We start from the raw sequence: 13,725 nt of genomic DNA, 5'->3' as shown, positions 1-13,725 counted from the left end.
TGTGAAATGTTTTCTTCCACTTCCTGATGTTCCCTAACTGTCCTGCGCTCTTACTAGATCCTGCACACCCTTTAACTCAGTTACCCAGACACAGTCTGTCTTGGCCCAACTTTTATTTTCTGTAGTCCTCCAGATTTTGGCTTTGCTGAAGTTCTGCAGATGCTGCTGAATAGACACTAAAGCTGCTGCCTGGCACAAAGGCAAGATGCCACTACTTGGCTTGTAACTTGCTCTGGGCAAGGCAGTGCTTCCTGACATGTCATTTGTGGCTATGGGGCATATCTGAGTTGATATGTGGTACATCTTGTGGAGGATTTTTCCTGAAGAGAAAACAGCGCTTTCTATTTGTGTGAATATGGTTGGGTCTGCCTGATTCTGGGAACCAAACAGAAATGTCTTAACTTACCACCTGCCTTCATCTTTCTGTATCTTAAACAGTTGGGTGGATTATGAGACTCTTCAGAGTGACCAGGTAGGAAATACCAGAGACAGACAGTATTCATGAAGCATAATGACTGCTTCTTTTGCCTATTTATTGAATTACTGCAACAGTAATATAGAAAATTGCATAGATTTCAAATATTCTGTGCCATAATATATGGCAGGTGAATTCATCAAAGTGGTAGCAAGGGGATTGCTTCACATATTTTAATGAAGAAATATGTTTGTATTAATTTTATATCACCTTTCAATATTTAATGAATAGCTCTAGTGAGTGATCACCAATAGTTTACAGAAAACCAAACATAAGTGGAGAATTTCTTGAGTAGTTTTTGTACATGTGTTTAACTATAAATATAGAAAATAAGTAATTAGCACAGGAATTATTCATTGAAATGCTAAATAAATAATATGTTTGCATTACCTCCTTGGGATATAGCTTTACAACAACTATTTTTATTTAGCAGAAAAAGAATCCATCCTAATACTGTAAAGGAGGCGAGGTTGTTTATATACGCTATGTTTTTCTGTAACAGTATTGCACGGCTGTCTAAATGTGCATTACAGACTCTCTACTAATGGTGATAGATGTGGGCAGCATGCATGAAACTGCATGACAGGATGCATCATGTCATTATAAAATATATGTCATGCCTTTGGGGACATGTTTTTCAATACATGTTATGATATTTGAGGATATACTGACAATTGATTATAAAGGTCAAAGTTCTTACAGTGGTGAATTGAGATGGCTGCATGAGTTAAAAAAAATAGAAGCACTTTAGTATTTATGTGTTTGGTCTTTTCAAAGCTTATTTTTAAAATATTTGTAATGCATTTTATCATTTGAAAAAAATACCTATTAAATGTATAAATAAAGAGAGTCTAAGCCTGATCTTATGTTGTTAGTTTTACATTTGTATACCTCAGTGTATACTGCCGTGAGAGTAGTGGGGTCTCTTGTATTCAGGTTTGGGCACTAAGTAGACATCACTTTAATGTATTTGAATCACCAAATACAAATGAAATTCTGAGACCTTATAGACACCTGTGAAAAATTCCCAAACAAGTAGAAGGAAGAAATCTGTTGTGCCAGGAACAAACTAATGATAACTTAGTCCAAGGTATAGGCTACTGCTGAAGTACAAAAAGTCTGAAATAGTGGCAGCCCTGTTGCTGTCCTCAGGCTTACTGTGAACAGCGTCTTTCCCTTCTTTGTGCTTTCTACTAGTTGTTATTTGGTCTGGTCAGATTAGAAGCTGCAAACTGTGGAGACACTATGACTACATTACAAGACCTATATATACAGTGAGGCTCTTCTCTTTATTTGGGTATTTGGGCTTTTAGGTGTAACCCCAATTAATAATAAAAAAAATGAAATAGCAAAGATTAATGTAGAACAGAATACAGTATCCAGTATGCTGAGTTGACTGCATTTTGTTTCAGACAGTTTGACATTAAATGTAAGTTTATGGGGCACGAATCAGCAGGCTGAATCCTAATTGCTACAAAGTGGTCTTGTCAGGCTGTCTGTGGACATTATTACTGAATGCAACTGTATTTTCTCTTAGATCCAGTCAGCTTTACAGTTGAACATTTCACAGATCGATGTAGATGAATGTAGGAGTGCAAATTGTAGTGAGGGCAACGGTTGTACAAACTACCTCGCCGTGAGTGACATCCCAACAGTGATGGATACTGGAAGCGTGTCGTTTGTCTCTGTAACGGCCACCGTCAATGCGGTCTGCACTTGTTCAGCTCGGGACAGGGTTCATCACTCTTGTTCCTCCTACCCTCGAAGCCCTTGTCTCAATGGTGGGATGTGTATTGACACTTTGAATGGTTACAGGTGAGGAAACTTGTATTGTAGATTCTCTTCCTTTTTTTCTTCTATTTTTAAAGTGTCGAGTGGAGCTTACAAGATACAGGTCTAAAAAAATCATAAATGTACTTCTGACTGAAGGAGAAACAAAAAAAGCCCATGAGTGCACTGGAGTGCAAATCTAATGACAACAGAGTCTTTACTAACTACAGGCCTATAATGGTGCTGTAGTCCTGAAAGCAGGGGAAATATTATGTGAGTAAGAAAGAAAACCCTGGGGAAAAAACAGTGGTATAATTAACACGTGTCATTTTTTAAGAGCACCTAATTGAGTATGAAGGAATGGGAAGTGTGCTGTGTTTTTTCTTCTTTTCCTTTTCCAGAAGAGTAATAATAAAGGTGAATATTGGTGGTAGCAGCAGGGATGTAGGGGGAGAGAAATGTGGTTTAAACGATGGGTAATAAGCAGTCTAGAAAACATTAGACATAAAACTTGCTGTATTACAGCATCACCTGGCATGCACCAGTATTCCTTTAGTGAAATTATACTGGTTTATTCTAGCTAGGAATTAACCTCCCTGAGTTTTATTTGTAGTACATTGACCAGTTGATGTTTGGTGTTCTGTGTTACTTACTTAGTGAAATAATTCATCATTCTCAAAAATATGGCCTCAAAAATATTTATTTGATGGAGATATTATTCGTGGATAAATACACTTTGTAGTCTTAAAGTATATTAATTATTGCTAAGCACCCCTGACACTCTGCTAAAATCTTCATTGTTTCTCTGCTATTTTCTACTGTGATTTAAGTGCTACATTTGTTGCATGTAAAACCAAAAAAAGTTGAACATTGGGGAATTTTGACTATTTTTTTGTGTTTGTGCTCTTTCAGATGTCTTTGTCCTGCTTCGTTTCATGGACCAGACTGCCAACAGACTAAGCACAGTTTCCATGGAAATGGTTATGCATGGTTTCGTCCCATCAGGCCGTGTTTTGAAAGTTCTCTCTCTCTCGAGTTCATTACTGTGGTTCCAGATGGACTTTTACTATACAGTGGTCCTTTATCAAATCCAGAACCTGGGAGCACAGAAAACTTCATTGCAATAGGTACTTCTGCAAAAGTGTGTGAAAAAATTAAATGTCTTTTGGGAATGGGTTGCCTGTGAACAGTGTAGTAGTTAGAGTATGAATTCTGTCTTTCCATCTTACAAGATAGTTTATTCTCTGGTTTAAAAATATTTTGAAGCATTTCCTGATAGCTCTTTCTTCTTTGAAGTCTATTTTCATAGCCTGCACCTTTGGTGTTAGGTCCATCGCAGAGTTGTGGAAATCAAGGGGAAAGTAAGATAGACAGATTGATATAGATAAAAAAATAATCCTGGTAGGAAAGCTGTAGTGCTATAAAGGAATTTAGGTACTTTGAAGTATTTGTATTAATTTTTTTTAATTTGTATTATTATTATATTTGTATTATTATTATAATTTGTATTATTATTATATTTGTATCCCATGATTAATGCAGTCTTAGTTACATGCAATTCTTATCAATTTGGTGAGAAAAGAAATCCACTTAAACCGCTCTCACTCTTGGGGCATTTTTACACTTTTTTTTAAACAGGCAGTGATTTAACACATGAATCCAGCCCCAGTGTGCCACTGTAGGAAAACTTATACACAAGTTGAACTCATTGCTTTATGTTGACACATATTTAAAAGGTTACTACTACTTATTTTTTGTGAATTAATATACAAGTTGCACAGTCTGGCTGGTATTTTATATTTTCCTAATTAATTGAAAGGTAAAGTTGTTGGCTATTGTTAATCAGTAACCTCTTTTTTGCTTTGTTTTGCAGTTACTTGTAAATTTGAGTAGAAGACGGGAGGAAGCAAAACCTGCATGTTTTAATTGTTTTAGAGCATTATAAAGTTGCGGATTGCTTATCAGGAATTACTTCCAGTGTTTTGACAAAGAACTGGCACAATCTAAACTATAAAAATAAATACTATATTCAGTTAGTATTTCTGCAGAATAGAAGTTATAGAATATAATTCTAGTTATTTCTATAGTGAATCCTGCTTCATGTGACTAGCAGTAACCATTAAATCAGTACCTTCACTAACTGCTAAGATATCCAAAATTGAAAGATTCTCGTAGCTGAATTTAATTTCTTTTTCATGTTGTATTAGAACTCTCCGGTGGTATTCCTGTGCTGAAAATGAGCCATGGCTCAGGTTTTGTGATGCTGCAGTTTCCAAGTCACCTGAATGTAGCAGACAAAAAGTGGCATCAACTAGAAGTCAGAACCAGTGGTCAGGTCAGTTATTGGATATTTTTTCCCCCCCCCCCCCCCCCCACATCAGGATATTTGTATTTCCAATAGCATTTGCCATTGCAGAAACAGGAGGGTAGAAAAAACAGACTGGGTGATTGCATAGATTATTCTAACTGTCCCTGGAGATTTGATGAATAATGCGAGTTTTGGGAAGGCAGCATTGTCAATTCCAAATTTACCTATGTTGTAATCCATATCCTGGGATCAGAGGTCTCTTTTTTCTGTTTTTTAAGCTCTGCAACACCTGCGGAATGTGCATAAAGGCTTAGTTGTAAATCGCACATTCAGTGTATGCACTTGGGCACTGAAATCAATTACCTATGCACAAAAAGCAGATAATTATTTATTTGCAAATGCAGTTGCAGTCTTTGTGAAAATGGTTAAACTACTCAGAAGCATAAATTAAGTGCAGAGTTAAGTGCCTTCTTTAAGTTCCAATTTGGAAGTGCCATTTTGGCTTTACTGCTTATTGCAAGATGGAAAATGGAGTGGGAAAAAAACCCAGCCCTTTCTGCATGATGGTATGCAGAGAAAAAGATGAAAATTTGATATAACTTGTTTATTGAATTTGACAGAAATTCTTAATTCAATAATCCTATGTTTCGGTGCAGGATGTTCGATTCACTTTGGATCATTGCAGTGCAGCTGTTGTTTCAGAGATAGAAGGAGTAGGCAAATGGCTGTCCACTGAAGATCGTACAAATTGTGAAGTCTTTGGGTCTGTTCCACGAAGGGCAAGGTACATTTCTGGAGATTCACTGAAAGGCAGTTTATTCGAAGGCCTTTGAACGTTTTACATATCAAATTGAAGCAAAGTTACTAATGATTAGGAGCATAAAAGCATTTGCTTTTCTCTAAGACCTTCTGGCCCAAGTGTGGACCTTAAAGCACTACACAAATTTTAAGGACGAGTCTTCCTCCGAGTAGCGTTGCAGTACTAAATGACAACCCCAGAACACCATGTGGCTAATACTGGAGCTTTTGTGGGTGCTGTGTACCGTCCCTTACTCACAGGATTTCTCTCACTTTATTTATCAAATCACTGTTGTTCTTGTTCTTAAATTAGGCCAGTTGACTTTTTAATAGCAATAACTCTGGATCATCAACCAATCTCACGATCTGATTGGTATAAATCTGAGGGATCCTACTGACAACCTTTGATGAATGTATTAAGGCAACTGTCTCCAGTAGATCCAAGGATACTGCATTTGTAGCAGTCAGAGGAGGTGCACATGTATCCGTATCTCAGCTCTTCGCTTCACAGCCTGGTGCCCTCGTGTAAACTGCTGATTAAAGTAGTCTGGTGATGGCGTGCCTGACTGTGAGCTGCAGCATCTCATATTGAGACGTATAATCCACCTGCATTTGCTTTGCAGCAAAGTAATACAGCCAAAGTGCGAGAATGACTCTGGTGATTTAAATTGCTTGTGCTGTTGGGTCAGCCCTTATCCTCAGTTAAAACTGAAAAAGTCAGAAAATTTTATTGAAAAAGCAATTAGTACATTCAAAGCAGAAGGATGTGTTCAGCTGCATTATGGAAGGGTTGGATTCAGTATAATTCAATCTTTTGGACTAATGCTTATTGCCCTTGCTGATACACCAAGCTGGGAGAAATGACCACTATGTTGGAGGGCGTGGCTTGGAATTAAAAATTATTTCAGCAAATAGAAAATAGGACCTGGAAATATACTGTATTTTTCCACTACAACAAAGGGCCCAGTATTGCATGTAGGCAGAAATAACCAGCCTCACAAATATGGAGAAGGGAACAACTGCTAAGTATCAGTAAAAGAGACAGATGGCAGTCAGAAAGTGAGTCAGCAATGCCACATTAACATGAAAAAGGCAAGCACTACACGGTAATACCTCGGCATGTGTAGATCTCTCAGATATGGAAGGTAATTCTTGCACTCTGGTTAGCGCTGTTGGGCCTTAGCTGGGAGTCCAGTTTGTGCACTGCAGGGCAGGACAGATGTGTACCAACTGGGTATAGTCCAGAGAAGAGCAATGACTGTAACCAGCCTGCCTTGAGAATAAGACCTATCAATAATGAAGGAATTGAGGTCACTTAACTGAAAGAAGGGAAAACAGAGGAGAGATTTGATAAGTCTCAGTGTATATAAAAGAATACTATGAAGACGATTTAGACAATCTTCTGTACAGGGCCTTAACTTACAGTGAGGAATATTCAGGGTATATTTTAAGGAAACCATTGTACTAATAAGATACTTGAGCTGTGGAATAGATAGTCCCAGCAAGTGTGCTGATTAGCATTGGGATTAAGCCTTGTCAGCATACGCATGGAGCCCTCCTGGTCATGAAAGGAGCACACAAGAAAGGGAATAATATAAGAACAAATGAAAACAAAAAATTGAGTTGGTAACACAGGGAAAAAGAAACTCCACGAGGACTAAAATATGTGGAATTCTTTGGCTCAGAGAGATGTTTGGGAGACATTGCAGAGCCTGGACAATGTGTACTGTACCTTTTAAACCACATTGACTCAACTTTAAGGTTTCTGACCTTTATCATACACAAAACAGTTTTTGTTGTAGTATTCCTACAACATAGGATGAATGTGCACACACAGAAGCACTTGAAGGAGGATACGGTGTCTAGAATATCACAGCTGTTCCTGACTTGAACACAAACATACCTGAACTGTAAGTGTCCCACAGTGAAACTGCCAATAGACTGCACTGTCATGTTTAACAAATAAATTACCCTTTATTTTAAAGGGCTGTCTCCTGCTCACTGACTGACTGTATTTCAGAAGAAGAAGTAGATAAAATAGTTGCATTCTTTTGTTATTTTATAAAGCCTCTGTTATTTGGAAATGCAGTGTAGATGTTTGTTTATGTGCCTCATTATATAATGCATATGTTCGAAGGTAAATTCACATCTATTTTTGTTATTCATATAATTTTTAAAGGTATTTGAATGCAAACCATGTTCTACAGCTGGGTGGTGTAAAAGAATCGTTACCATATTCCTACCCTCAACTGCTACACAAACACTTTTCTGGTTGTTTGCGCAATTTCATCTTGGATACTCAGGTAAGCGAAATGTAACCGTTTGCTTTAGCAAAGAAGTAAACTTCTTCATTAAATTTTGGGGAGATTTGTATTATACCTGAAACTTTTGCTTTCATTAATCTATTCAGTTGTCTATATGTGTCAGTGTAAAATACAAGAAAATTCTGGATTTTTCTGTCATAATTAGAATAACTACCTTGAAAAGTTATTTCTCAATTACAAACAGATGTATTTGTGAGCCAGAAACTGTGCCTTTGTTTATCTCCTGCTTCATGCAGCTGTCTTCCAAGCTTCTTTGTGCATTCAGGGAACTTCTGAATGGCAATTGTATAATGGTATATTTATGCCAGCTGTCTGCTTTGTTAGGAAATATTAGGGGTTTTTTTGCTTTCATAGTCAGTTGAGTTTATTCAAAGGCAAAATATGGTCTTGATAAAATAAGTTGAAATTTGAATGTCAAAAAGCAAACTTAGCATCTTAAGCAATGCAGATGAAGAACAGACCGTTGTGTGGTATAGCTATTTCTGTTTAAGAATGAAGTGTAAGTGTTTCTTATATAATATTTTGGTGTCACACAATTTTTTCTTGAAGGTATATGACCTTCAGTCTCCTGCAGAGTCCCTGAATAGCTTCCCTGGCTGCACACTTACGGATGGGAGCTGTGAGACCATGGGGTCTTCTTCCTGTGGTGTTCATGGGAGGTGTCTTGGAGACTGGGGCTCATTTGCTTGTCACTGTTTGCCGGGTTACTACGGCTATCGATGTGATAAAGGTGAAGTCTGTTTTTCTGTTACATTATATAGGCTGGTAAATTATACAATACAGAAAACTTAAAATGCTTGCAGGTAGTGATTACTGAGGTGGTTTCTGATACTTACATCGTGTAAAGCCATGTTTCAGTGTAGTTGCCTGTGATTTTTAACAATTTATTTTCTAATTCCCTTTGACAAATTACTTTCTCAGTATCAGATAATTTCTTTAGTCCTGAGGGTGGTTGTGCAATAACTGTACAACGGAGACTGCATGACAAAAGAATTGTGAACAAAATTATTTGTTCTTATCACAGTTTTTTGAATTTGCATCTGTTTACACTTTCATAAATATCTAATAACCTAAAACTTAAATGTGAATGTGCCAGTACCACTTACTGTGCAGAATTAGAACCGCGCAACCGGAATTGGAAATCACTGCTCTATTGGTGTCTGGAAGAGACTCTATTGGCTTAACGATCTGTGCTTTTGGTATAGTAGGATCTTTTCTTTAGCCCTCATGGACCCAAAGTTTGCAGCAAAAGGACAACTATAAGATAGCAGGTAGTGAAAATTGTTTGTGGTACTTAATGCTTTGTCTGCAGTCTCTTCTTTTGTCTTGGTCAGAGGTTTTGCTTTCCTGCGTTCATCCTGTGTGAACATTGTAAGGAGAAACATTAGCAGGATCAAGTCAGAAGGGAGATCACCTCTTTACAGAGGAACATGAGGTGGGAGAGTGACTGGGGAAGTTCTGGAAATAGATCAAGGGACATGTCCCAAAAGACAAGTTATGTCTCATGGATCCATGCTGCATATTACAATTTTTTCTTTTACTTTCAACTCTTATTATGAAAATAATGGAAAAGATAACATTTCCCTCTCCCTACAAAATGGTTTAAAGGTCTTTATCCTGTCTTTTTAGTCGCCAAAGAATATACATTTGGGCCAGGAAGTCACATTCGCTATCAGCTTCCTGTCAGTGTGCCTGCCCGTAGGACGCTATTTGAAGCCATGATTAGGACGCGGCAGCCTGACAGTGTCATCACAAGCATGTTGTCTCGAAATAAGGATGAACACATCACCTTACAGGTGAGCAAGGCAACCCAGACAGTAAGAGCATGAAGTGAAATCAATGCCAGTGAATAGTTAGCCCAGAGAAACGCTTAAGTGTTGGAAATGGAACCGAAAACCTTAGCTAAGCACAAAACCATCAGAATTTGTTTTATGGACACTTACAGATCTGATGCTTCACTTAAGATATTGACCACGCAACCATGGTATCCCATAGGATTTCAAACGAATTTATTGGCAGTTACAGTGAAGTACAGTTTGCTCTACAGAATCGGATGAGTAGTGTGTCTACCCTGTTGTCCTATTCAGCTGTGGTCACGAGTGGCCAATTCTGCATAGTTCAGACCCTGCCAAGAAAGGTGCCTGTAGCAGTTCTATGATGTCAGCCTCTCAAAATGACAACCTGTTCATTTTATACAACCCACTGAATGAGTCACCTCTTCAGCCAAGCTGGTTTTTGCTGTCAGCGCAGAAGTGATACACCAGATTCTCAGCCATTTGAAGAACCCCACAAATTTGTCCAAGAGAGAAGCAGGGTAAAATTACTCCAAGTGAATTGCATACTACTGTGAATACATTGCTACCAGTATTTAGTTTAGTTCAGTAGCACCTGAAGTATCTTTATATTACACTGTATGTGCAGTGTAAACATACCCTAAATTTAAACATATGCTTTAAGATTGATTACATATGAGTCTTAGTTCAAGTAATGTGACAGTTACAGGTCAATACAAAATGTCAGGTGATGACTTTTTCTTTTTTTTCTTACTACTTTGTTAATTATCCACAAGGTTGTTCAGGGATTCTTAGTGGTCTCGTATAATCTGGGTGATGGAGACTATTCCGTAAGCCTTCCCTCCTACCACATTGATAATGGTGAATGGCATCATATCACACTGGAGAGAAATGAAAATGAATTTACTCTTCGCCTTTATGAAGGAGGTGGGAAGAGAGAAATTCTGAAAGCAGCAGGAGTATATAAAGAGATTGTGATTGACCCCAGCAGCTTGGTCCTTGGAAACACCTACCCATTCAATCAGAACAAGAGTTTTCAAGGTGAGGAATTTTTGATCTTGGAGTTCAGAATATGAACCTGTAAAAATGAAGGTTTATTGGTACTACCTGGGCCTATTGTGAGAAGCTTTCTTGTTTATGTAGAGCCCAAAGTAAACAGATTTCTTGCATGATGCTTTGCAAAAGGGACAAATAAACTGTTCTGACTAGGAAAAAGGTACAGCAGGGAATTATGTGCAAATACTGTAAGCTACTGGACTTGGAACACAGACAGTAACCTCACATGACTGTATGTGGAGTATTTGGAAGTGGAGATCCACAAGCTTCTCCCAGGTGGACTGAGGATAGCTCATTGCATTAGATACACAGAACTGGTTCATTGCATATTCTATCCAGTCCATTTGGCAGCTCTCCTTCCCTGCCAAATACAACTGTCTCTGTGCTGAAAGGAATATTTCCATTTTAGATGTGCAGTGCACAGCACACAACAAACTGGTTTATTACCTTTATGCACTACCTTTGTATTATTGGATTTTACAGTCACTCAGTGAAGCATTAACTAAAATTAGAAATGGTTTATTGAATAGAGAAAACAATTCAAATTTTTAAAATTGTTAAAAAACAAATCAGTTTTCAGCCTGGAAATTTAATAGTTACACAAAGGAGAAATACAGAGAAACATAAGGTTGAGCTATCCCTAACAGTTTTTTACTTTGCCCTCAGTTGGCAGCTCGCCCTTCACCTAAAATCACAGTGTAAGCAATGCACAGTCGTGCAGCACATCTTTTGTATTGACAAGGAAGACACACACCGTTGCTTGGTTAAATGCGCCTGGTATCTGTCTATCACCTCTCTCTCCCACCCCTTTCATCTCTTTAACCAGATTCTAGTAAACGCATTTGAAACAAGGTCATGTTTTCACCAGGTAAAAGTATTTCAGCGAGTAACACAGTAAAAGTGTGAGGAGAAGTAAAAAATATACATGCATTAAATAGAATAACAACTTACAACATAAGTGTATCACAAATAATTTATCTACTGTTTCACTAGAAGTGTTCCAATTACTAAAGTTTAAGCTGAGAACTAGGCACCATGTTTCAAATTTTTATTTATGGGAGTAATGGTATTTGGTTTTAAGTAAATAGATTAAAGAAGTCAAATGGTTACCTGAATGTCATTTTGATTAGGACAATTAATGTTGCTTTTAACCAGCTGAAAATTTAAGGGCTTTGAAGTTATAAAATGTACTTAATTCTTCAAGGTGTATGTTTTAGGTGCATGCTTTTATACTGAGGCATCTTGGCGCATATGAAATTAATGTCACGCATCTTCAGTACAAGATTTCTATCAGTCACCCAAGGCTCTTGCACCGTTATTTGTGGTTTGCTCTTCTATAAAGTCAAGTTGTAAACTACAATTAAAAATCAACCAATCACAATTTATACTGGTACACATTGAAGAATATAACAGATTTTCCACATATAACAGGTTTTCTGCAGTCTTTGGAATTTTCTGTTGAAAATGTAGCGAAAGGGTACCTGTTCCACTGTCTTGAACACAAGCAGATGGGGACCTGTAGCACTTGGTTCTTGTGGAAAACACAGGGAATCTTGATCAAAACCTTAACAAATTCAGTCAAAAAATGGAGGACAATGCTATGAAAGTTTAGGTAAATTCAGTGCTATGCTTAAACTTTGGTAGCCTGGGTCCTTTGTTAAACATAAACTGCCAAATCTTATAGATGCTTCAAATCATTCTTGCCAAATGGCTTTTAAAACAGTCTCTTTGTGCCTTGCCTCAGGATGTATGAAGGATGTCAGATTTAATAACTACAGGATCCCGCTGGATACTCACGTGAAGGAGCTGGTGTCAGTATTAAGTGCCCAAGGCATCAAAGAAGGCTGTTCTTCAGAGGCTTGTAGGAATAACCCTTGTAACCAGGAATTTATTTGTATTGATTTGTGGATGATGCATGAATGCAGGTAATTGGTGGGAATACAAGCATGAAACCCTTCAGATTCAGGTGGGAAAGGGTGGATGCTGAAGAAGTGTGCAGCTTGAAGGCTGCCACTGGCAATCTCATCAAATCAGTTGAACCACAGTGAAACACATTGGGTTACTCAGAGAACACTGTCTTTTAGGTACTACCCTTAGCTGACGCAAATCAGCCTATCTCCACCGATTCTGTAACCATTTCAGCCACCTCTCTTAATTGAAAATGTTTAAAGAATAGCAGCAAGTCCAGAATGTTTGTAAACCCTGAAAACCAGGAAAAGAGGGCATGTTAGCTGGAGTGGAGTGGCACGCTCGCATAGCTAGCTGTCTTGTGGAGCTCGTGTCGTGCAACGTAGATGTGCTTTGTTTTGTTAGTGTCTGATGACTTATACTGTCCTAAGCTGTGACCTCTGTTCCCTTACAGGCCGCTCCAAGTTGCATTAGAAGCACCGCATCATTAAACTCAGAGTTCTTGTGTGTGGCTGGGGCTGAGGTTAGGACACCACTAATTCAAATTAGTTGTGCTGTGAAAACATACGCTTTAAGCATTACTGGCTGCCACTGTCCACACAGAGTTTTCTAGAGATGTATTTTCCTTCTGGAAATTCACAAAGAACGTAGCATAGCTTGTCCTGCCTAGACAGGACTGCAGACCCTAAACCAGCTATTTTTCACATGGGCAATGTTGCAGAAGCCAGTGGAACTACCAGAGTTCTGAAAGCCCCAGGCGTAGGGGTTTAAAGTTGTGGAGCTCACTGTTGTATCACTGCTTTAGAAAAGACTACAATCCTCTAATTATTCTAAGTAACTTACTTCCAGTAGCTACTTCAGAAACTGTATAGAGAGTGTTGTCAAAGACTGTTTTAAAATCTTAAATGCTTACTTTTCTCAAAGTTTAATGGTTTCATTTTGCCTTTGTCTTTTCAGTTGCCCTCCGGGACACATGATAATGGAGAATGCCACTGGTAGACAGTGTGTCCACACTGCCTGTGCTAAAAGGCCCTGTAACTATGGCACCTGCATCTCACAGTCACCGACCAAGTTCCAGTGTCACTGCCCTGATGGCTATACTGGACGTAACTGTGAAATCACACTGGCCATCTTTCACAAGGATACAGGCCTGAGCTTTAGTTCCGTGTTTGCCATCTGCGTTTGCTTTTTGGCGCTGTTAGGTAGTTATGGCAACTACATCTTGTATTACCTTTGGTGAACTCATTTATCCATCTTGTCCTCAATAGTTGTCATCTCATCCTCCTGCTGCAA

At 38.3% G+C, this 13,725-nt stretch overlaps 1 protein-coding gene across 4 annotated transcripts in view; it reads left to right on the top strand.

Moving 5' to 3' along the window:
• LOC104125588 (neural-cadherin) overlaps positions 1 to 13,725 on the top strand; it is a 50,380-nt gene that overhangs the window by 30,226 nt on the left and 6,429 nt on the right. Inside the window, exons 21-30 of one of the 4 annotated variants that reach the window (XM_035893606.1) lie at positions 2,013 to 2,290; positions 3,158 to 3,372; positions 4,453 to 4,580; positions 5,210 to 5,337; positions 7,531 to 7,654; positions 8,225 to 8,405; positions 9,305 to 9,471; positions 10,245 to 10,509; positions 12,269 to 12,449; positions 13,390 to 13,634. In XM_035893606.1, coding sequence (XP_035749499.1) covers positions 2,013 to 2,290; positions 3,158 to 3,372; positions 4,453 to 4,580; positions 5,210 to 5,337; positions 7,531 to 7,654; positions 8,225 to 8,405; positions 9,305 to 9,471; positions 10,245 to 10,509; positions 12,269 to 12,449; positions 13,390 to 13,634 — 1,912 coding nt within the window. Of the gene's footprint in view, positions 1 to 2,012; positions 2,291 to 3,157; positions 3,373 to 4,452; positions 4,581 to 5,209; positions 5,338 to 7,530; positions 7,655 to 8,224; positions 8,406 to 9,304; positions 9,472 to 9,620; positions 10,510 to 12,268; positions 12,450 to 13,389; positions 13,717 to 13,725 lie in introns of those variants that run through there. The other 3 variants (XM_035893607.1, XM_035893608.1, XM_035893609.1) reach the window with 3 other exon arrangements.

This window comes from Egretta garzetta, unplaced genomic scaffold (genome assembly GCF_000687185.1).
Source record: "Egretta garzetta isolate BGI_Z169 unplaced genomic scaffold, ASM68718v1 scaffold354, whole genome shotgun sequence".
Classification (NCBI taxonomy): domain Eukaryota; kingdom Metazoa; phylum Chordata; class Aves; order Pelecaniformes; family Ardeidae; genus Egretta; species Egretta garzetta.
This window is presented reverse-complemented; position numbering and strand designations above follow the sequence as displayed.